The 23,076-nt window shown below is 35.7% G+C and overlaps 1 protein-coding gene across 5 annotated transcripts in view; it reads left to right on the top strand.

Annotated features, from left to right (window-relative positions):
* NAA16 (N-alpha-acetyltransferase 16, NatA auxiliary subunit) overlaps positions 1 to 23,076 on the top strand; it is a 69,323-nt gene that overhangs the window by 30,125 nt on the left and 16,122 nt on the right. For all 5 annotated transcript variants that reach the window (XM_058548251.1, XM_058548250.1, XM_058548249.1 and 2 more), the window contains 4 exons: positions 2,653 to 2,759; positions 18,795 to 18,867; positions 21,396 to 21,565; positions 21,910 to 22,062. In XM_058548251.1, coding sequence (XP_058404234.1) covers positions 2,653 to 2,759; positions 18,795 to 18,867; positions 21,396 to 21,565; positions 21,910 to 22,062 — 503 coding nt within the window. The remainder of the gene's footprint in view (positions 1 to 2,652; positions 2,760 to 18,794; positions 18,868 to 21,395; positions 21,566 to 21,909; positions 22,063 to 23,076) is intronic.

Genomic DNA, 23,076 nt, shown 5'->3' with positions numbered 1-23,076 from the left:
TGTTTGTTTATTTCATTATCATTACCACCATAGTGTTAGCTAACACCTCCAATCAGGTCACATAATTATCATTTCTTTTTTGTACTGGGGACATGCTCCAATATTTAGAATAAATTTCCAGTGAATCAGATACAGTCTGATCTTGCTGTTTATGTACATAATTTTAGCAATGGATTTGGGGATATCAGTTTTTCTGTGCATCTATGCTACACATCTAGAGAAGAATGAGCATAGCATCTGTGTAGTCAGATAACCTGTTTTGTAAGCTGTGATGCTCAACTGGCACATGATTGATGGTCTTTTTTTTTCCTCCTAAAGGAAGGACTGTGGGAGTACTAAAGAATTATTTAAAAATAACTAAGGAAGAAGGGAGATTATTTATTTTGTGAAAGAGTTTTTCTTATACCTAAAGGAAAAAATTGTGAGATGGGTAAATAGTGATTTGGGGTTATAGTGTGTGACTGAGCAGTTGAGTAGCTGAATGTAGGCTTCTTGTTTAGATAATACATTTATACAGTTCCATATGAAAGGGTACAAAAGAGTTTTTAAATGAAAAATCTTCTTTCTGTCTCTGTCCCCTGGCCACCAAGTTTACTTACCTAGAGACAGCCATTGTTACCAGTAGATGGTGTGTTCTTCCAGAAATGCATTGTGCATACACATACAAAAAATGTGTGGGGAGTTTGTGCATAGTTTTCTTTTTTTCTCCCCCTTCTATACAAAAGTGGTAGCATAGATTGCACCTAGTTTTCCGTTTTTCTTAATTAGAATTCAGTATTTGGAGTTCAGTGCTCTATCAGCAGAAGTGCTTCCCCATTCGTTCTCATAGCTGCATAGTCTAAATAACAGTTTAATGGGAGGAGAGGCTTTCAATATTGTGGATAATTGAGAGTTGAGTATATTGTCTTTTAAGTCAAATCTACCAGTATGATCTGAATAGACTGAGAAAGTTGACCAAGAAGAGGAGTTCCAAGTAGCCTCTGACGTGAAGATAAAATGCTATTTTCTTAGATGATAGCAAATATGGAAAATATGTTAAGTATAGAAATACAATAGCTGTCAGATATCTATATGATAGACATTTATTGAGTGGTTACTGTATGCCAGACACTCTGCTTATTGCTGTATACTTACCAGCTTGTTTGAGCCATACAAGAGTACTTTGGAGGCTGATGGTAGTATCCTCATCTTATAGTAGAGAAAGTGAGGTTTTTAGTGGACAAGTTATTTGCCCAAGATCACATACAAAGTAAGTGGAGATTTATGCATTCTTCTAAGTAACTGTGATTTTCAAAAGATCGTATAGGATGTATACCAAGACAACACAAAATTTCACTGAGTTAAATATATATCATTACTTCCTTAAAAATCAAACGTGGTTTCAGAGATCAAATCTTTCCAGCACTTCCTCCGATACAAAGATTAGAGATCATCTGAAAACAGCCTTTATAATAAATTGAGTTAACAAATGTTAAACCTGTTTTTGTATTTTATAAATTTTCTAGTCAATAAAATTTAAATTTCTCTTTCAAATTTTTATGACATCTAATTATATTGCGTATGCATGTTTTATTCAACATGGTCAGTTACAACAAAAATAAATTTTTGTTGTAAATAAACACTGTGGGTTGTTGGTTTTTTTGTGAAGTGTTGTGATTCGTAAAGAAACCTTAAGAGATCATTTCAGTAGTCTTACTTTAAGTTAAACCATTCATGACATATATATCCCTTTTGTTTTTTTTAATGAGTGGGCAAATCCATGTCCTTATGTATTAACCCTTATTGTCAAAAAGGTCATTTGTCTGAGCCAGAGCCTTTGTATTTAAAATGAAAATTTTTTCAATTTTCTTCTGCTTTCAAAAAATGACACCACAATTTTATGGTAAAGATGTAACAATAATAGAATTATTTACTTGATGTTGTAAATAAGGTATTTATTTTAATTCTAACGTTGGAATACCCCAGGGCTCAGTCTAGTGTCTAACGTGTTTACCTACTGTCCAGCTCACTCACTAGAATGTTGGGTTCCATGAGGGCAGGGTTAAAAAAAATTTTTTTGTTTTACTCACTACTATCTCCCCAATACCTGGAACAGTGCCTGGCACGTAGTAGGTGCTTGATAGATAATTGTGGAATGAATGAATGTTGAAGTAAATCACTAGTTGATTCGGAAAACATTTGTAAATACTGCTTTAGTGTTTAAAAAGATATCTTTGCTGATACTTGAATATAGCGCTGGTTACAGTAGAATCTTTTTAGAGTCTACAGAGTGCTTCATGAGTTGTCTGCAGACAGTAGGACTGAGTCTGTGCTGGTCAGTGAGATCAGGACAGATACTTGTTGTGGGGTATATTCAGAATGAATAGTAGGTTACTTTTACTCAAACCTGTGCAATCATTTTGTTTACCTATCTTTTGAAGGGTTCCTTGAAGATATTTTGAACCTAGATCTAGGGGAAAATATAGTTGCCAACTGAGATATTGGGTGTTAAGCTCTTTGGTGGTAACAAACAAGAAATAATGCTGACTTTTTGTGTTTAAAATTTGGAGAGGGGGATAATTGTTTTTGAGGGTGTTTTATTTTTATTTGTAGAATCATTTTGAGAACTGGTTGCTTCAGTCTAAGTATAACAAAGTATACTTTTGTTTCTAGGTGAAAAATTTAGAGAACTAATGGATAAGTTCCTGAGGGTTAACTTCAGTAAAGGCTGTCCACCCTTGTTTACTACTTTGAAATCTTTATATTACAATACAGAAAAGGTAAAATTTGGTCTTTATTCTGTTTTGCTATGGTCTTTTTTTACTAGCTTAATTATTATAGAAAGATTTCCATGTAAATATGCTATGATTTGATCATTTTCTCTATTCTACTAATGTTATTCGCCTTAGTCTAATAATAGATGAACTGAAATTATATGCATATGGTATAAGTACTGTCAAAGGAAATGTCAATCTGTGAAATTTACAAGAGTGTGAAGGCTTTATAAAAGCACTAAGATGAAAAAGGTTGTTGTTTTTAATGGGTATACTTTTCTAGTGAGATTTTAAATTTGACATATTGTCACCAGAGATCTATATTTAACTATTTCATGATTAATTATCTATTATTTTATAGTATGATAGTGGTTTTTTAAATTTGTTGTGCGTGCTTTTAAAGTTAGAACATAGACAGTTGAGTTAGTGCAACAGTAAAATGTCATTTGGTACTATTATTTTTAACAAATAGGCTATATTTTAATAAATATAGTTTTAGCTAGTTCTTAAAGAGCATAGTACTTTTCTGCTTTTAAAAATTAGAAAATAGGCACTTGCTCTTCAATTAGAAAGATAATTAGAGAATTAAAAGTTAATAGAAAACAAAATATTTCTAAGCATAACTTTTTATTTATTAATGCCTAAAATCTTGTATTCTTTACTGTAGTCAGAGTCTTTTTCTTTCCTCCTTTTTTTTTTTTTTTGAGGAAGATTAGCCCTGAGCTAACATCTGTTGCCAATCCTCTTCTTTTTTGCTGAGGAAGATTAGCCCTGGGCTAACATCTGTGCCCACCTTCCTCTACTTTATATGGGATGCCACCACAGCATGGCTTGATAAGCAGCACATAGGTCCCTGCACGGGATCTGAACCTGCAAACCCTGGGCTGCCAAAGTGGAGAGCACGAACTTAACTGCTGCATCACTGGGCTGGCCCCTGTAGTCGGAGTTTTTGAAAGTTACTAGTTGATAAGGAAAAGATTTTATTAGAAATGCCAAAATATTTTTAGTTCAACCTGTATTACTTTGTATTTATTTAGGTTTGACCCATAATTATTTGTAAATTAGCAATGATTGTAAATAATAAAATATTGAAAACAAAGTCAATGATAGGTATAACTGATGGGCACTTTCTTCCCTGTGGCAGCAGGTTTCATAAACTATAAAGGGACAACTAATAATATCTAGTACTTGATTAGTAAAAAGTGTCATTTACATTTAAAAAAATCTTACAATTCTTTGATGTTGTAGTGTGCTTATTTGACTGTAATGGCAGTGCTATCGATTTTTTGAAAAATAGCGATTGATTCATGTGAAAACACATGGCAGTGCCTACCAGTAATTTCTGTACGTTATTTAAATTAACGTTTGCCGAAATTCCTCTCTTACTCTTTTTGGCAAGGGTGACAGAGAAGAAAGGTGAGATGAAATGTCTGAAAGAACTTACGTATGTGAATTAGACTACTGCTTTTGTAACACTGTCTTGCAGCAACAACCGAATGCAGTGGTTGTTAAAAAATTTGTTCTCTTAGGCTTTCTCTGGGTGTCTCAGTTTTCACAAGGGGCATAGACCTTTTCAAAACCCTCCAATATTGATCCAAAATTATCATCATAAAGGTGTTAAGCATCTGTTGGTATTTTATAAAGCATGGAAATTGCATTTTTAAAGAAGGCACTGAGAATGCATCAATTTATATAGGAATCTTTGACATCTCTTTAGTGTTAAGCATGCAACAGGAATGTTTACCAAGTGTTTTTGAGAATTGAATTAAACTGCAGGAAATTGAGTTCAAGTTACCAGGACTTAGTATAGTAAGAAAAAATTTACAAGTATGGGATGTCTCTCAAATAATTTTGGCCACATATATGTGTGATTGCTCATAAGCTCATTTTATTTATTTTTTTGTTTTATTTTTATTTTTTTTTGTGAGGAAGATCAGCCCTGAGCTAACATCCGTGCTAATCCTCCTCTTTTTGCTGAGGAAGACCGGCTCTGCATAAGCTCATTTTAAAATTTGCATATTTCTAACCAGCAGTGCGTCCTGCTTTTTAGCTAAGGGCTGCATTTTAACTCACAAGGAAGGATTTCAAAGAGATTAAGTCTGATAAACGATTATGGTTTGGTAACCTTACAAATCTTGAAGAATAATTCATGTCAGGTAGCATGAAAATAAAGTAATCTTTTGAAGTCAGCTCAGGACATAGTACAATTGTAAAGAAGTATTTTAAAAATGTCTCCAGCATTTCAAATTGTGAATGTACTATTTAAGAAGCATTTTTCTTGTAATTCAAGATTTTTTGCCTTGTGAATTTGTGGTGTATATATGTAGCTGTAGTAATTTTGATCTTAAAGTTTTGTTTTTCGTTTTCCCCCAGCAATTTCATAACTTTATTGTGTTATTGTATAGTCTTCATTATCTTCCTTTGTAATGACTGCAGTCTTTTATAAAATCATACCTCCATTGTTGAACTTTTGTTCTTCAAGTTTTCACTGTTAGAAAAATATGTGTCTTTATACACATAGCTTTACTTAGGATTATTTCCTTTTCGTAAATTCTCAGAATAAATTGGTAAAAGGTGTGAATGTTTTGTGTTTGTTTGATAAACACTGATACATTGGTTTCTATAAGATTGTAAACACCAATTTGTTTTGCCACTAACAATGTGTGTGAAAGGTTCACTGGACTCTCACCAGCATTAGGTTCTGTTAAATATTTTCCCTTCTTGTGTTTGCTTTTCTATGGACATTAATTTTTAACGTAAAGAGGTTAAAAATTTAATGTAACCAGATTTGTTGATCTTTATTTTTATTGTGGAAGTTCGTCTACTGTTTTAGAAACACTGTGGAATGTCCTCTTTTCCTAGAGCAGTGCTTCTCAAAGTGGGATGGGAGAGGGGATTTTGTCCCCCGGGGGACATTTTGTCCTGTCTGGAGACATTTTTGATTGTCACCATTGTGGGGGTATGCTACTGGCATCTAATGAGTACAGGCTGGGGTGTTGCTAAACATTCTTCAATGCACAGGACAGCCCCCCACAGCAAAGAGTTCCATTATTGACATATTGGGCTAGATAATTCTTTGTTATAGGGGGGCTGACCTGTGCATTATAGGATATTTAGTAGTGTCCCTGGCCTCTACCAACTAGATGCCAGTAGCTTCCCCTCAGTATTTGTTGTTGTTAACTTTTATTGAGACATACCATAAAATTTAACTGTTTGAACTGTACAGTTGAGTGATTTTTAGTATATTCAGAGTTTTGCAACCGTCACCACAGTGTAATTTTAGAAACTTTTCATCACCCCAAAAAGAAGCCCATCCCCCCAGCATTAGGCAACTACTCATGTACTTTCTCTCTATGGATTTGCCTATTCTGGACATTTCATACAAACAGAATCATACAATATGTGGCCTTTTTCTCTCTAACTTCTTTTACTTAGCATAATATTTTCATCCATGTGGTAGCATGAATGAGTATTTCACTCCCTTTTATGGCCAAGTAGCATCCCATTTTATGGCTATACCACATTTTATCTATCAGTTGATGAACATTTTGGTTGTTCCTACCTTTTGGTTATCATGAATAATGGTGCTATGAACATTTGTGTACAAGTTTTTGCATGTACATGTTTTCATTTCTTTGGCTTGTATGTGCCCAGGATTGGAATTGCTAGGTCAAATGGTAACTTTATGTTTAAACTTCTAAAAACGTACCAGACTGTTTTCCAAAGTGCCTCTGTCATTTTATATTCCCACAAGCAGTGTATGAGGATTCTGATTTCTGCACCTCCTCACCAACAATCCACTGATTATTACGTGATATTTGATTATAGCCATGCTAATGGATATGAAGTGGTATCTCTTTGTGGTTTTGGTTTGCATTTCGCTGATGACTGATGATGTTGAGCATCTTTTCCTGTGCTTATTGGCCATTTGTATATCTTCTTTGGAGAAATGTCAATTCAGATTCTTTGCCCAATTTTTAATTGTGTTATTTGTCTATTATTGAATTGTAAGAGTTCTTTTTATATTCTAGATACGAGTTCCTTATCAGATATATAATTTGAAAATGTTTTGTACCATTCTGTGGGTTGTATTTTGACTTTCTTGAAAGTATCCTTTGATGCACAAAAGTTTTTAATTTTGATTAAGTCCAGTTTATCTTCGTTCACTTTGGTTTTTTGTGCTTTTGTATCTAAGAAACTGTTGCTGAATCCAAGGTCATGAAGATTTACACATATTTACTTCTGAGAGTTTTATACTTTTAGTTCTTACATTGAGGTCTTCGATCCATTTTGAGTGCATTTTTGTATGTGTTGTGAGGTAGGAGTCCAGCTTCATTCTTTTGCATGTGACTGTCCAGTTTCCCAGCACTATTTGTTGAAGAGACTGTTCTTTCTCCGTTGAAAGGTCTTGGCAGCCTTGTTGAAAATAAATTGACCACAAATGTGAGAGTTCATTTCTGGACTCTCAATTCTATTCCAATGATCTGTGCGTCTGTTGTTATGCTGGTACCACACTGTCTTGATTACTGTAGTTTTGGGGTAAGTTTTGAAATTAGGAAGTGTGAATCTTCCTAGTTTGTTCTTTTCCAAGATTCTTTTGGCCATTCAGGATTCCTTTTATTTCCATTTGAATTTTAGGATCAGCTTTTTGGTTTTTACAAAGAAGCCAGCTGGGATTTTATAGGGATTGCATTGAGTCTGTAGATCACTTTGGGACATATTCCCGTCTTAACAATATTAAATCTTTCAATCTGTGAACAGTGGATGTCTTTCCATTTATTTAGATCTTCTTTAATTTTTTTTTTTTGGAGTTTTCAGTGTACGTCTTTTCCAAAGACATAATGTACGTCTTTTGTTAAATTTATTCCTAAGTATTTTATTCTTTTTTTGTGGTGTTCTAGATAGAATTATTTTCTTAATTTCATTTTCAGATTGTTCACTGCTAGTATATAAAATACAGTTGATTTTTGTATATTGATCTTGTATTCTGCAACCTTGCTGAACTCGTCAGAACTCGTCTATTAGTTGTTGTAGTTGGTATAATGGATTCCTTAGGATTTTCTATGTGTAAGATCATGTCATCTGCAAATAGAAAGTTTTGTTTCTTCCTTTCCATTTTGTATTCTTTTATTTTCATTTTCTTGACTGATTGTCCTGGCCAGAACGTCCAGTACAGTGTTGAAGGGAAGTGATGAGAGTGGCATCTTTGTCTTGTTCTTGATCTTAGGAGGAAAGCATCTAGTCTTTCTCCATTAATGTTAACTATGGATTTTTCGTATATTCGTTTTATAATGTTGAAGAAGTTCCCTTCTGTTCCTAGTTTGTTGAGTGTTTTTATTGTGGAAGGGTGTTGAATTTTGTAAACTGCTTTTTCTGTGTCTAATGAGATGATCATGTGGTTTTGGTTTTTATTCTATTGACTTCCTATGTTACATTAGTTGATTTTCAGATGTTAACCCAAGCTTGTATTACTGTGATAAAACCCACTTGGTCATGGTGCATAATTCTTTTTATATGTTGCTGGGTTCAATTTGCTAGTATTTTATTGAGAATTTTTGCATCTCTGTTCCTAAGAGAGACTCGTCTGTAGTTTTCTTGTGATGGTCTGGTTTTGGTATCAGGGTAATAATAGCCTTATAATCAGTTGGCTGTTATTATTATGCTATAAAGTGTTGCGTCCTCTTCTGTTTTTTTCTGAAAAGTTGGTGAAGAATTGGCATTAATATTAAATGTTTGGTAGAATTTACCAGTCGAAGCCATCTGGGCCTGGACTTTGTGGGTAGTTTTTGATTACCTATTCAAACTCATTACTTGTTATTGGTTTACTCTTATTTTCTATTTCTTCTTGACTTGGTTTCTGAAATTTGTGTCTCTAGAAATTTGTCCATTTCATCTGTTATCCGTTATTGGCAAACAATTGTCCATCATATTCCTTTATAATTATTTTATTTCTGTAGTCAGTAGTAATGTCTTCTCTTTCATTTTTTTTTTTTTTTTTTTTGTGAGGAAGATCAGCCTTGAGCTAATATCCATGCTAATTCTCCTCTTTTTGCTGAGGAAGACCGGCTCTGAGCTAACATCTGTTGCCAATCCTCCTCCTTTGTTTTTTCCCCCAAAGCCCCAGTGGATAGTTGTATGTCATAGTTGCACATCCTTCTGGTTGCCGTATCTGGGACGCGGCCTCAGCATGACCCGAGAAGCGGGGCGTTGGTGCGCGCCTGGGATCCGAATCCGGGCCGCCAGCAGCGGAGCACGTGCACTTAACCGCTAAGCCACGGGGCCGGCCCTTCTCTTTCATTTTTAATTTTAACAATTTGAGTCTTCTTTTTTTCTTGGTCAATCTAACTAAATATTTGCTCATTTTGTTGATCTTTTCAGAGAACCAAATTTTAGGTTTGCTGATTATTTTCCCCTTCTCTCTATTTTGTTAATTTCCGCTCTAATTTTTATTATGTTCTTACTTCTGCTTGTTTTAGGTTTAGTTTGCTCATCTTATTTCAGTGTCTTTTTTCTAACATGTTCTTTGCGTTCTATACTTTTATCTTTTACTTTGCTGATTTGAGTGAGAAAAATAGGTTTTCTTTAAGGATAAAGATTTGTATTTGCACAAAAAAGATAATTAGTAAAATCAGTTTTTATTTAATTTTAGTTCAACTGTCAAGGCTACAGCTTATACATTTGTGTGTGTGTGTTGTAAAAGAAACCAAAATGACTCTAAGAAGAGGTGCAAATTAATTTTGGACTTCCATTTTCACGTATAATGGATGGTACTTCCTAGTTTTCTTCTGTAGCCATTTACTGTGTGAGTATAAGATTGTGGAGTGAAGATAGTGAATCATCGTTGAGTTTTGTCTGGGTCGTTGCGGGTGCATTTGATTCCATTGAAGCTAGCTATCAGTGCACAGGGTACTGAATATGAGTAACTTAAAGCAACATGGAAATTGAGTACTTGATGAGATTCTGACTGGATGAAGTGTCAGATGTCTCAACAAAAATTATATGACTGTCCATTCACAGGAAAGGAAGGTAGGCTGTTTCCCAGGGGGCCTTTCTTTCTTGTGTTAAATCTGCCCATGCTGTGGAAGTATACCTAGATTCTCATTTAGTTAAAAAACGTATGGAGCTATGTGTGCCGTTTAAAAACTGGTGACAGTAGGCACAAACAGTTACAAAAAACTTGACCTCTTGTTCATTGAAGAAAGAATCATCATGAACTTCGTTGGAATGTTTCTGTGGGAAGTACTGAATCATTTGGCTGTTGTGCTGGGGAATACCTATAATTTGATTTTTCATTGAATTTGATTGCTTTTCTGTTTTTCATAAAAACCACAGGTTTATGCTAGTATATTTTTTATAAAATACATAAAATAAAAATATAACTTAAAAGTTGGTGAGTTAACTATAATCATCTTCTGTTTCACCATATGCACCACACTTTGGGAAATACTGTACAAGGTAAAGAGCACTGCTTTGAAATCAGGCCTGGTATGGAATTCTGACTCCATCACTTACTTGCTTGAGCAACTACGTGAGTCTGTTTATGAATCATAAAGTTGGGGAAAATAATATTTAAAGAGTTGATATGTGTTTCAATTAAATGATAATTAACCAAGTAAAGTGCTTGGTTCAGAGAAAATGTTCAAGATCTGGTTCTTCTCCCACTGTCCCCACTCCTCATATCTCATCCCTGTAAGAAATTACTTACTTTCATTTATTAAGTGTCATAGTTCTTGGACAACTTACCTCTGTAACTAGCTCCTTTGCAACCAAAATTGTCACTACTGATGGTATATTTATTGGAAATTTTTTTTCTTTTTTTTTTGAGGAAGATCAGCCCTGAGCTAACATCCATGCCAGTCCTCCTCTTTTTGCCGAGGAAGACTGGCCCTGAGCTAACACCCGTGCCGATCTTCCTCCACTTTATGTGGGATGCTGCCACAGCATGACCTGACAAGTGATGCGTCAGTGCGCTCCCGGGATCCGAACCCAGGCCGCCAGCAGCGGAGCGTGTGAACTTAGCCGCTACGCCATGGGGCCAGCCCCCTTATTTATTGGAAATTACTCCAGTTTTGATCCTTGTTGATAAACTGTTGCACTTTAATTTTCTAATTTGGGTAAAAAAATGAAAAGATAGTTTCAATGGCTTTCATGTCGCAGTAATATTTTAAACATGTGGTTTATATCTATATAGTGAAAAATTGTATATCAAATATGGTGTTGTAGGACTTTGTCTTTAAGGTTAATAAAGAATTCTTTTAACTTGTTCATAAGAAAAGCTGATCAAGGGTCATAATTTAGGAAATTATCTGTAGTAGTCACAATTTGCCCAGGTTAGATTGTGTTAGCAAAAATAAAGCTTTTTCAATCCTGATCAAATACAACTATAGAAGAAAATATTTAAATCAGGATAAGGTGGTTGAACTTGGAAATTTTTTCACTTCATAAAATTTTGGCTGTATAATTTAAGCTGTCCTTTTTGAGGCTTTAAGTTTTTATTCTGATCTTAGATGGCTAAATTAAGTAGATTGGCTTTCTTGATTTTAAATGGCAGTGGCAAAATATTATTTTCAAGAAGAATAGCCATTACATATTAAGTTTTACAAGAAAGGAGTTGAATATACGTCCTGAGATATAAATAAGTAAACTTGAAGTAAAATGGGTCCTTATACCTGAGTAAAACTCTTAGACTAACTTTCGTAGACAAATCTGGAAAATTGAATTGTTCACTTAATTACTGAGTTAGTGACTATAATGTAAATTTTTAGATTCAAGAAATATGCATAATGAACCAGGAAGGCCCATGTTCTTCGCAGGTTTTTTATTTAGGAGATTTCATGTGGACTTTACATTATCTTGATTTTTCCTCAATAAGATCTTGTTTCGAAGTTCTAAAGCTGGAGATCTATTTTAATTACTGGTATTTATATGCCTTTATGAAGAATTACATGTAACTTCAGTATATATTTTGTTGTACTTTTTTTTTATTATTAAACTGACTTTAAAAATATGCTTCACCCTTAGAGATGCAGAGACCCTTATTAAAAACCTGCTCCAGCTGCAGTTTTTGCAACTGCCAGTAGATGGCATTGTAAGTTCATGAAAAAAATATCTGCTTCCATAAATTGAACAACTTGAGTACTGAATTTCTAAGCCTGGAAAGTTTTTTTAACTTACAGATATTCTAATTGAGATTGATGGAGTGGTATTGGTCATGGTGGATTAAAAATGTCTATGACGTTTAATTTTGTTTTATAATAATAGTCTTTTTGCAACATTTTTATCAGTTCTTGAACTCTGCTGTGTGTATCAGAATTAACTAGAGGGCTTGCTAAAAACAGATCGCTGGTTCTGTAAATCTGGGGTTTGGTCCAAAAATTTACATCTCTAACATGTTACCGGGTGATGCTAATGCTAGTGTTGATGATGTTAATGGTCTGAAGATCACACTTTAAGAACCGCTGTTGTTTTTTTTTTAATTGTGGTAAAATACACTTAACATAAAATTCACTATCTTAACCATTTTTAAGCGTACAGTTCAGTGGTATTAAATACATTCACATTGTTGTGCAACCATCACCACCGTCCATCCCCAGAACTCTTAGAATTGAGACTCTATACCCATTAAACAATAACTTCCCATTTTCCCCTCCTCCCAGCCCCTGGCAACCACCATTATACTTTTTGTTTTTATGATTTTCACTGCTCAAAGTATCTTGTAAGTGGAATCATACAGTATTTTTCTTTTTGTGACTGGCTTATTTCACCTAGCTTAATGTCCTCAAAGTTCATCCATGTTGTAGCATATTAGAGAATTTCCTTCCTTTTTAAGGCTGAAAAATATTTGATTGTATGTATCTACCACATTTTGCTTATCCATTCATCTGTTGATGGACACTTCGGTTGCTTCCACGTTTTGGCCATTGTGAATAATGCTTCTATGAACATGGGTGTACAAATATCTCTTTGAGACCCTACTTTCCACCCTTGTGGGTATATACCCAGAAATGGAATTGCTGGATCATTTGGTAATTCTATTTTAAATTTTTTAAGAAACTGCCATACTGTTTTCCATAACAGCTGTACCATTTTACATTCCCACCAGTAGGGCACAAGGGTTCCAATTTCTTTACATCCTCATCAACAGTTGTTGCTTTCTGGTTTTTTTTTTTTTTTTTTTTTTGCTGAGGAAGATCTGTCCTGAGCTAACATCTGTGCCAGTCTTCCTCTATTTTGTATGTGGGTCACCACCACAGCATGGCCACCAACAAGTGGTGTAGGTCCACACCTGGGATCCAAACTTGGGCCGCTGAAGCAGAGCACGCCAAACTTAACCACTAGGCCATGGGGCTGGCCCTTGTTTTCTGTTTTTTTGATAGTAGCCATCCTCCTGGGAGTGAGGTGGTATCTCATTGTAGTATTTTTTTAAATTAATTAATTTATGTTTTGCTGAGGAAGATTCACCCTGAGCTAACATCTGTGCCAGTCTTCCTCTGCTTTTTAGTATGTGGGCTGCCAGTGCAGCATGGCTGCTAACAGAGTGGTGTAGGTCCATGCCCGGTAACCAAACCTGGGCCACCGAATTGGAGTGTGCTGAACTTGACCATTAGGCCACTGGGGCTGGCCCTCATTGTAGTTTTGATTTGCGTTTCTGTAATGATTAGTGATGTTGCTCATATCTTCATATGCTTATTGGCTGTCTGTCTGTCTTTTTTGGAGAAATGTGTATTCAAGTACTTTGCCCATTTTTGAATCAAGTTTTTTTTTCCTTGTTGAGTTTTAGGAGTTCTCATATCTTCTGGATATTAATCCCTTATTGGATATATGAGTTGCAAATATTCTCTCCCATTCTGTGGGTTGCCTTTTTACTCTGTGGGTAGTGTCTTTTGATGCACGAAATTAAAAAATTTTCATTAAGTCCAATTTGTCTATTTTTTTTTTGTTACCTGTTCCTTTGGTGTCATATCCAAGAAATCATTGCCAAATCCAGTGTCATGAAACTCTTGTCATGTTTTCTTCTAAGTGTTTTATTGTTTTAGGCCTTACATTTAGTTCCTTGATCCATTTTGAGTTAATTTTTGTATATGATATTAGGTGAGGGTCTAGCTTCGTTCTTTTGCATGTGGATATCTAGTTTTCCCAGCACCATTTGTTGAAAAGACTGTACTTTCCCCATTCTCACCCTTGTCAGAAATCATTTGGCCATATATGGGAGGGTTTATTTCTGGGCTCTTTTATTCCTTTAGTCTCTATGTCAGTCTTTATGTAAATACCACACTGTTTTGATTACTGTAGCTTTGTAGTGAGTTTTGAAATCAGTCTGTGAGTCTTCTGGTCTTTTTCTTCTTTTTCAAGATTGTTTGGCTGTTTTGGGTCCCTTGACATTCCGTGTGAATTTTAGGATGAGTTTTTCTATTTGTGCAAAAAAAGTTATTGGGATTTTGATAGTGATTGCATTGAATCTGTAGTTATCTTTGGGTAGTACTGACATTTTAATAATAAGTCTTCCAATCCGTGAACATGGGATGTGTTTCCATTTATTTATGTCTTTTTAAATTTCTTTCAGCAACATTTTGTAGTTTTTGTTGTACAAGTCTTTCACTTCCTTGGTTAAGTTAATTCCTAAATATTTTATTCTTTTTGATGCTATTGTGAATGGAATTTTTTTTTGTAATTTCTTTTTCAGATTGTTCATTGTTTGTGTATAGAAATACAACTGATTTTTGATAGAAATGCAACTGATTTTTGTGTATTGACGTTTGTATCCTGCTGCTTTGCCAAATTCATTTCTTAGTTCTAAAAGGTTTTTTTTTTATGTGATATCATTAGGATTTTCTACAAGTAAGATCACATCATCTGCAAACAGATATTTTTACTTCTTCCTTTCCAGTTTGGATGCCTTTTATTTCTTTTTCTTGCCTAATTGCTTTGGCTAGAACTTCCAGAACTGTGTTGAATACAAGTGTGGAAAGCGGACGTCCTTGCCTTGTTCTTGATCTTAGTGGAAATGCTTTTAGTCTTTCACCATTGAGTGTGATATTCACTGTGGGTTTTTCGTATATGGCGTTCATTCGATATATTGAGGTAGTATCCTTCTATTCCTAGTTTGTTGAGTGTTTTTACTGTGAAAGGGTGTTGAATTTTGTCAAATGCTTTTTCTGCATCAATTGAGATGATCATGTGTTTTTTTTCCTTCATTTTGTTGCTGTGGCATATTACATTGATTTTTTTTTTTTTTTTTGGTGAAGAAGATCAGCCCTGAGCTAACATCCATGCCAATCCTCCTCTTTTTGCTGAGGCAGACTGGCCCTGAGCTAACATCCGTGCCCATCTTCCTTCACTTTATGTGGGACGCTGCCACAGCATGGCGTGACAAACGGTGCGTTGGTGCGCACCTGGGATCCAAACCCAGGCCGCCAGCAGCGGAGCACACACACTTAACCACTATGCCATGGGGCCAGCACCCTGCATTGATTTTTTTCTTTTTTTGTGTGTGAGGAAGATCGGCCCTGAGCTAACATCTGCCAATCCTCCTCTTTTTGCTGAGGAAGAGTGGTCCTGGGCTAACATTCATGCCCATCTTCCTCCACTTTATGTGGGACGCCGCCACAGCATGACCTGCAAGCGGTGCATCAGTGTGTGCCCGGGATTTGAACCCCGGGCCGCCAGCAGTGCAGGGCAGGCACTTAACTGCTACGCCACGGGGCTGGCCCCTGATTTTTATATGTTGAACTATCTTTGCATTCCAGAATAAATCTCCCTTGGTCATGACGTATAATCCTTTTAATGTCCTGCTGAATTCTGTTTTCTTGTATTTTGTTGAGGATTTTTGCATCCATATTCATCAGGGATATTGATTAGTAGTTTTCTTATGATGTCTTTATCTGGCTTTGGAATCAGAGTAATGGTGGCTTCATAAAATGAATTTGGAAGTTTTCCCTTCTCTTCAGTTTTTGGGAAAGTTTGGTATTAGTTCTTTACGTGTTGGGTAGAATTCACCAGTGAAGCCCCTGGGTCCAGGGCTTTTCTTTGTTGGTAAATTTTTGATTGTTGATTCAATCTCCTTACTAGTTGTAGGTCTATTCACATTTTAAGAAACATTGTTTTTAAACAGTCTTTGTTTTAAAAGTCTTATTGAAACAATACGGCATTATTGTTTTTCAAAAGAATGTACCCATATCCTACTACCCTAATCCATTTGGTTGTATTTTTGTTGACTATGTCTTTATACATACGTGTTTTAGTGAAGTCATACTGTGTGCAAATTCTTTTTGTGTTCTCTCTTTTTGTATGTTACGTATTTTTCCTCATTGTTAACGTATGGTCCCACCTATTTCCTATTGCCTTTCTATCCCAGAAAATTATGCCATATAACATAACATCGTATCACAAAGATACCATGTAGGCTTGAAAAGTGTTTTAATTTGGTCTTTTTTTGTTTTTTGACTGGTGTCAGTGGGATTGTCAGTGGCTTTATGGACCCTATACCCTGTGACTTTGTGGAGCGGGGTTCTAATTTGGATTCAAAATTAAACTCGTTAAATCATACCATCTTGTATTACACGGAATGTGTGAAGTGGTTTCTTTCATAGCCATATATACCAAAATTTGTTTAGGACTTTGTAATACGTGGTATGCTCTTCACTGACAGTGAAACTGTAGTAAATTTTGATTAGTTTGTAAAGAGGCCTAGAAAGAAAAGTATAATTATTTTTCTGAAAATAAAATGTCTAAAGTCCCAATTTCCGCAAAATAGTAAGCAATGTTTCAGACCTTATTTTAGTAGTAGATAGATAAGTGAATTTGGATAGGAAAACCTATAATTGTATTAAGTACTGATTCTCATTTTCTGCCTTTTACCAGGGCTGATGACAGTGATAAGCAAATCAGTCATTTTAAATTTTGCTTGTACTTTTCAAACCTTTTTCATTTTTTTGTAGACATACTAACAATGATTCATAAATGGAATGTCTATTTTGTTAATTTTGTATTTGCTTGTTTTTAGACGTTGTAATGTTCACAAACTTGAAATAGGAGTTCACAGTTTTTTAACGATACAATTAATATATAGCATTTGATATTAGAGATCAGAATACATACAGAACGCTGAGACATAGGCAGTTAGGACTTCCTAAAGAGAGGCTCGTTGGCTGGCCGGTTTGTCCCTCTGTAACACACTCCACTCCCACCCCCAAATCAAACACAGCAAAACTTCTTTAAATTTCAAGAACTCATTAAGATTCTTTGGGGACTCAATTTGGAAATGTGTATTTGAAAGTGTGTTGCTTAATGCCACATAAGAGTGTTATAAGTTTGTCCCTCCTAAGCCTTCTCTTACTTTTTTTTTCCTCTCTGGCAAACTTTTCCCTCTCTGTTGTCCACCCAGTTTGTGTGTGTGTGTGTGGGGGGATGTGTGTGTGTAAAGTTTCCCCCTGCTCAGTTTGGGTGCACTTAGTGTATTTTCCATGGTCTGGCTGATTTAATGTGTACCACTTGGTGTTTTGTGCACTAAAACTGATTGGGGCAAGGTTCCTGTCTTCCTGTTAGTCTTTAGTCTTACTGTACCCCTGTGAGTCAAGGAGAATTGCCCTTGAGTAACAGATGTGCTGGTGTCCCGTAGACCAGAGACTGATAGAGCAGAGTCGTTAAAAGCTAAACTCAAGCCTTGTTGCTTGGGTTAAATTCTGGCTCCGCCGTTGCATACTTTCAGCTTATTTTTGTTTTCCCTTTGCCTGTAAAATGGAGTTTAATAATAGTGCACACCTCAGAGGGTTGTTTTGAGTCTGAGTTAATACAAGTAAAGTACTTAAAACAGTGCGTAGCACATAGCAAGTGCCATATAGGGTTGACTTTTAATATAATTGTTACTATAAAACATGTAAAGCACTTGCAACGGTTACTAGCTTATTATTATTGTTCCGCTATCTATATGTTCTTTTTGTCTGGTGATATTGGTAGCATTAGGACCTTTTTTTTTTTTTTTTTTTTGGTGAGGAAGATTAGCCCTGAGCTGACATCTGTCTCCAATCTTCCTCTTTTTTTTGCTGAGGAAGACTGGCCCTGGGCTAACATCCCTGCCCATCTTCCTCGACTTTCTATGGGACGCCACCACAGCATGGCTTGACAAGCAGTGCGTTGGTGCGCGCCCAGGATCCAAACCCCAGGCCGCCGCAGCAGAGGGCGCGCACTTAACCGCTACACCACTGGGCCGGCCCTAGGACCATTTTTTAAAACTACAAAACTTTCTAAATTATTAATATGAAAATATTCCTTCACTTTTGACCTTTGTTTTTTTTGAAGTTCACAAATAAGATGATTATATTTTCCAACTCATTCTGAACAGTTAACATCAATAGGCATTTAAAGCCAACTGTACACATAAGCGCTTTTTTTTCCTCCTGCCACTTCTAATTCATGTCACTGTTGGCACTCTCAGGGCATAGCACATTTACTGTGTAGTTTGTAATATTTCAGTCCCACCTGATTGAGCATTGAAATGCAAATTCTGTCAAAATGATCACTCAAAACAAAGGTAGTTTAAACGTCTAGTTAGGAGTTTACTTAACCTCTTCTTCCATCAACTCACTGTATAATTTGGATCATTTCACTTGACTTTTTTGTAATGAGTGACATTTTAGAAAAGCTGAACATACATATATAATGGCTTACAACTTCACAATATAACAGCAGGAAGCAAAAGATAAGTAAATTAACTGTTAATAAATTATACAGGTGTATAAAATGGCAGAAAAAGGATTTTGTAGTAACTAGTGATAATTTGTCCTTCAAAACCTGAAACTACTTATTGAGATGAGAAATTACGAGTTCCTGTTTTACTGTTAATGAAGAGAGCAGTACATTTTCTGTGTTTTTTCTCACTTTGCTCCTACACAGGGAGGGGGGAAAAGCAGACAGCCTAGTAATTTAGTTAATTTATAGTTCTGAAATAAGCTGTATATTGTTTGTAAATCTGATTTAATCCATAATAAATATAAATACCTTCATAAAATATTTTTAAATTTTAAAACTATGTTTCTTCAACAGATTTCTATAATCCAGGACCTTGTTACTAATTATGAAGCCTCTCTTAAAACGTGTGACTTTTTTAGCCCTTATGGTAAGTTTAAATTAGATTGGATTGGAATTTGATTACTCATTTCAATCCATTTTTAGTCACTTATAGTAGAACTATCTTATGTTTCTTATGTACATACTACGTGATAGCTGTTTACTAAATAGTTTTTGAATTAGTGAATGAAATGAGAAGAGCACTTTCAATCTTATTTAATTTAAATTTTCTATAATCTTGTGAGGTGGGAGTTAACCCTATTTTATCATGAGTAAACAGACTTGACAGTTTTAGTGGCTTGGCCAAGATCATGCAGTTAGTTTATGTATTGAAACTTATTTTTCCTGAATCTCCGCTTCTCTGCTCTTTCTACTCTTATTACTTTAAATCCTGTTTTGTTTCTCTATTTGTAGGGGCATATGTAAATCAAAACCACTTAATTTAGAAAACACGCTAGAATGCTTTTTCAGTCATGCAGTTGGTAACTTTAGTCTGGTTTCTTCATGTGTCTTTTACATGTTATTGCCCTTTTGTTTTTGTTAGTTTGAAACAAATTTCATAATAAAATAACAGACACAGAAGTAAAGAGAATAATGAATGCCTGTGTCACCATCACCCGGCTTGTGTTATCAACATTTTGGCAGTCTTATTTGAAGTATCTTCTGTCTGCTTTTCCTTGTGGAGTATTTTTAAAGCAGACATGCTGTTTCACCTGTCAGTACCTTAGTATGCATCTCTAACTATTTAAAACACTTAAACAGAAGCCCTAACCACAATGCTATCTCACACAGAATTAGCTCTCATACCATAATATCTTAACACCCAGACTACATGCAAATTTCCCTGATTATCTTAAACAATATATATCTTGGTATAATTGTTTTATTTGAATCTGGATCCAACTAAAGTCCACACTTTACATTTGATTGTTAGGTCTCTGACAACAATTGTTGTTAGGTCTTTAATCTTTTTTTGTTTTTTTTTTTGTGATCAGCCCTGAGCTAACATCCATGCCAGTCCTCCTCTTTCTGCTGAGGAAGACCTTTTTGCTGAGGAAGATGTTGCTAACATCTATTGCCAGTCCTCCTCCCTTTTCTCCCCAAAGCTCCAGTAGATAGTTGTATGTCATAGTTGCACATCCTTCTAGTTGCTGTGTGTGGGACGCGGCCTCAGCATGGCCGGACAAGCGATGCGTCAGTGTGCGCCCGGATCCGAACCCCCGCCACCAGTAGTGGAGTGCGCACTTAACCGCTATGCCCCGGGGCTGGCCCCTAGGTCTTTAATCTTAAGCAGTACCCTCCCCTCGCTTTTTAAAGAAATGCTATTTGTTGAAAGGTCATTTGTCTTGTGGAATGTCCCATATTCTGGATTTGGCTGATTGCTTTCTCATGGTAACATTTAATGTATTTTGCTATCATCCACAGTTCTTGTAAACTTTATAGTTAGATTCACAGGCTTGAGTAGATTCGGGTTCCATGTGAGTGCTTCATACGTGATGCTTTGTACTTCCTGTTATATCACATCTGGAGGCAGAAGACATTCTGGTTGTCTCTCTCTTTGTGATGTTAAGATTGATCAGGGTTCAGATGTTGTCAGCCTGATCTGCCCATTAACAAGTTCCTCACCGGCCTCTCACCTAATGATTTTAGCAGCCACTGAGGATCCTTGCCTCAGTCGCTTACTTCTAATCATCATTTCGTCTGCATTTATTAGCTGGAATTCTTCTTATAAAGAACTTTCCCTCATCAAATATTTGGTTCCCCTGAAGTATAGTTTATATAAGAGGAGCAAGATAAATGTTTGGCTCTTTGCCTTTATTATTTGTGTTTTAATTTATGCTAATTAGTTTGTGCATTGTTGTCATTTCATTTGTTTAGCTAGTCTAGGAGACCTTTTTTTCCTGATGTGGGGGTAAATTCTCCTTTCTACTCTTTCTGCCTCATTTTGTACCTGTATGTCTTCCCTTCTAAAATCCATTTTAATAGCTTGGTATTTCTTATCTGCTCTTCTGTAGCTTGAGGGTACAGGATGGGGAACAGGACAGAGCTCAGCTGATTGTGTGTGGCTTTTGTCACATAACAGCGTTAATGTCACCTTGTCAGGAATATATCCTCCTCAAGCCCTTCAACTTTGGGTTTCCCTGATTCAGTATCGAGGCCTAGACACTGCTAAACCCTGGCAGTTCTTGCCTCTGTGGAAATCTTGCAGTAGTGGTTAGGGACATCTTTTGTCCAGGCTATTTTCCCGGACTTTTCCTGGGCCTTCTGCATTATGCTGTCAGCCTCAGAACTCATTGAGTTTGATTGACCCCTTTTCCCCAGCATTCTTTCTTTGGAGTGCAGTAGGAGTTAGAAGCCTATGGAACTAACATCTTGTTTCTGTGCTTGGCTGCCACTTTTTGAACTTTTTGGCATGAAGTCATACCTCTTTCTGTTGAAATTGGTCATTTTTGCTGAGTTTTTACTGTTTATTATTGTAATAATTATTAATTTCATTATGCATTGGGAGAGAGAAAGTAATGATTTGCTTTACTTTGCCTTCTTCCCCATCGTAATTTTGTATTTGTTTGATTGCAGAGAATGCGGAGAAGGAACCGCCAACGACACTACTCTGGGTTCAGTATTTCCTGGCACAGCACTTTGATAAACTTGGGCAATATTCTTTGGCTTTGGATTATATTAATGCTGCAATTGCTAGTACTCCAACTCTAATAGAATTATTCTATATGAAGGCAAGAATTTACAAGGTAAAATCTTAGTCATGTATTTTGAATAGTTGAAGAATTTGGCCACTTTAAGAACCCTTGGAGTTCTCTCTGTATAGAAATAACTTTTGGGGCACTCTGGTAATCTATTTATAGTAATCTAATAATCCTAAGGAATATTATGTTCTTAGTTTTGTAATCAGTGTTAATCCTTTGATTCAGCTCTTAGTAAATGTAAATTGTAATTTATGTAAAGATTTCTAGATAAATTTGACAGAAATGTTACCAAATTTCTAATTTGTCTTAGTAAACTTTTTCCATTTACATTGCACCCATATTCTCTTAATCATGAACTGTGATTTCTTTAATACTTTCATCTCTTAAAGCACATAGGTAATCTCAAAGAGGCTGCAAAGTGGATGGATGAAGCACAGTCTTTGGACACAGCCGATAGATTTATCAATTCCAAATGTGCAAAATACATGCTTCGAGCAAATATGATAAAAGAAGCAGAGGAAATGTGCTCCAAGTTCACAAGGGTAGGAAATAGCATGTAATTTTCTGAGTTAGTAAAAATTAAACTCAAGTTCTGTGGCGATTTATGAAGTTTGCTGCTGAAGTTCTTAAGAATTCATTTTTGTTGTTATTATTTTTTTTTAATTTCATTTAGCTCATATTCTAAGTATAGTTTCTTTCTGTGGTTGAGTGTGTGTGTGTGTGCATGTACTTCTGGTGGAGGATGGTTAAAAAGCAATAGCAGAGGGCCGGCCCGGTGGCTTAGCGGTTAAGTGCACGCGCTCCGCTGCTGGCGGCCCGGGTTCGGATCCCGGGCGTGCACCGACGCACCGCTTCTCCGGCCATGCTGAGGCCGCGTCCCACATACAGCAACTAGAAGGATGTGCAGCTATGACATACAACTATCTGCTGGGGCTTTGGGGGAAAAAATAAATAAATAAAATCTTTAAAAAAAAAAAAAACAATAGCAGAAGCAAAATACTTTTACACAAAGATAAGCAATATGCCATACTTTAGTGCTTATGTGTAATATTCGATTTACAGTTCTTTTGTTTCACTAGTATTTGTGACTGCTGTTTTAATTTCTCCTTTACAGTATCTTACTTCAGAATTGCTCATAGAGTTCTTTCTATGTAGAACTAACTTTTGGGGACTACTAGTCTCTGACATTCAAGAATTTAAGTTCTCTGAAATTGTTGGGCTAAACATTCATTCCTTTCCTTTCTGTCCTTCACCATCCTTTCGTATCCTTTTCAACATAGATTTTCTGTTGTATTATAAAAATAATACATGTTTATGGTTAAAAAGACTCATGGAACAGAATAGAAAGCTCAGAAACAGATTCACACATATTGGGACACTTGGTATATAGCCAGAAGTGCTTTAAAAATCAGAGATGAAAAGATTGCTGGGACAATTAGTTATTTGTGTTGAAAGAAATAAAATGACATCCTTATCTTATACTGCAAATATATCAATTTCAGGTAGATTAAAGATCTAAGTATGGGGACTGGCCAGGTAGCGTAGTGGTTAAGTTC

This window comes from Diceros bicornis, chromosome 9, assembly GCF_020826845.1.
Source record: "Diceros bicornis minor isolate mBicDic1 chromosome 9, mDicBic1.mat.cur, whole genome shotgun sequence".
NCBI lineage: Eukaryota > Metazoa > Chordata > Mammalia > Perissodactyla > Rhinocerotidae > Diceros > Diceros bicornis.
The sequence above is the reverse complement of the archived record's forward strand: the minus strand, read 5'-3'. Positions and strand labels throughout refer to the sequence as shown.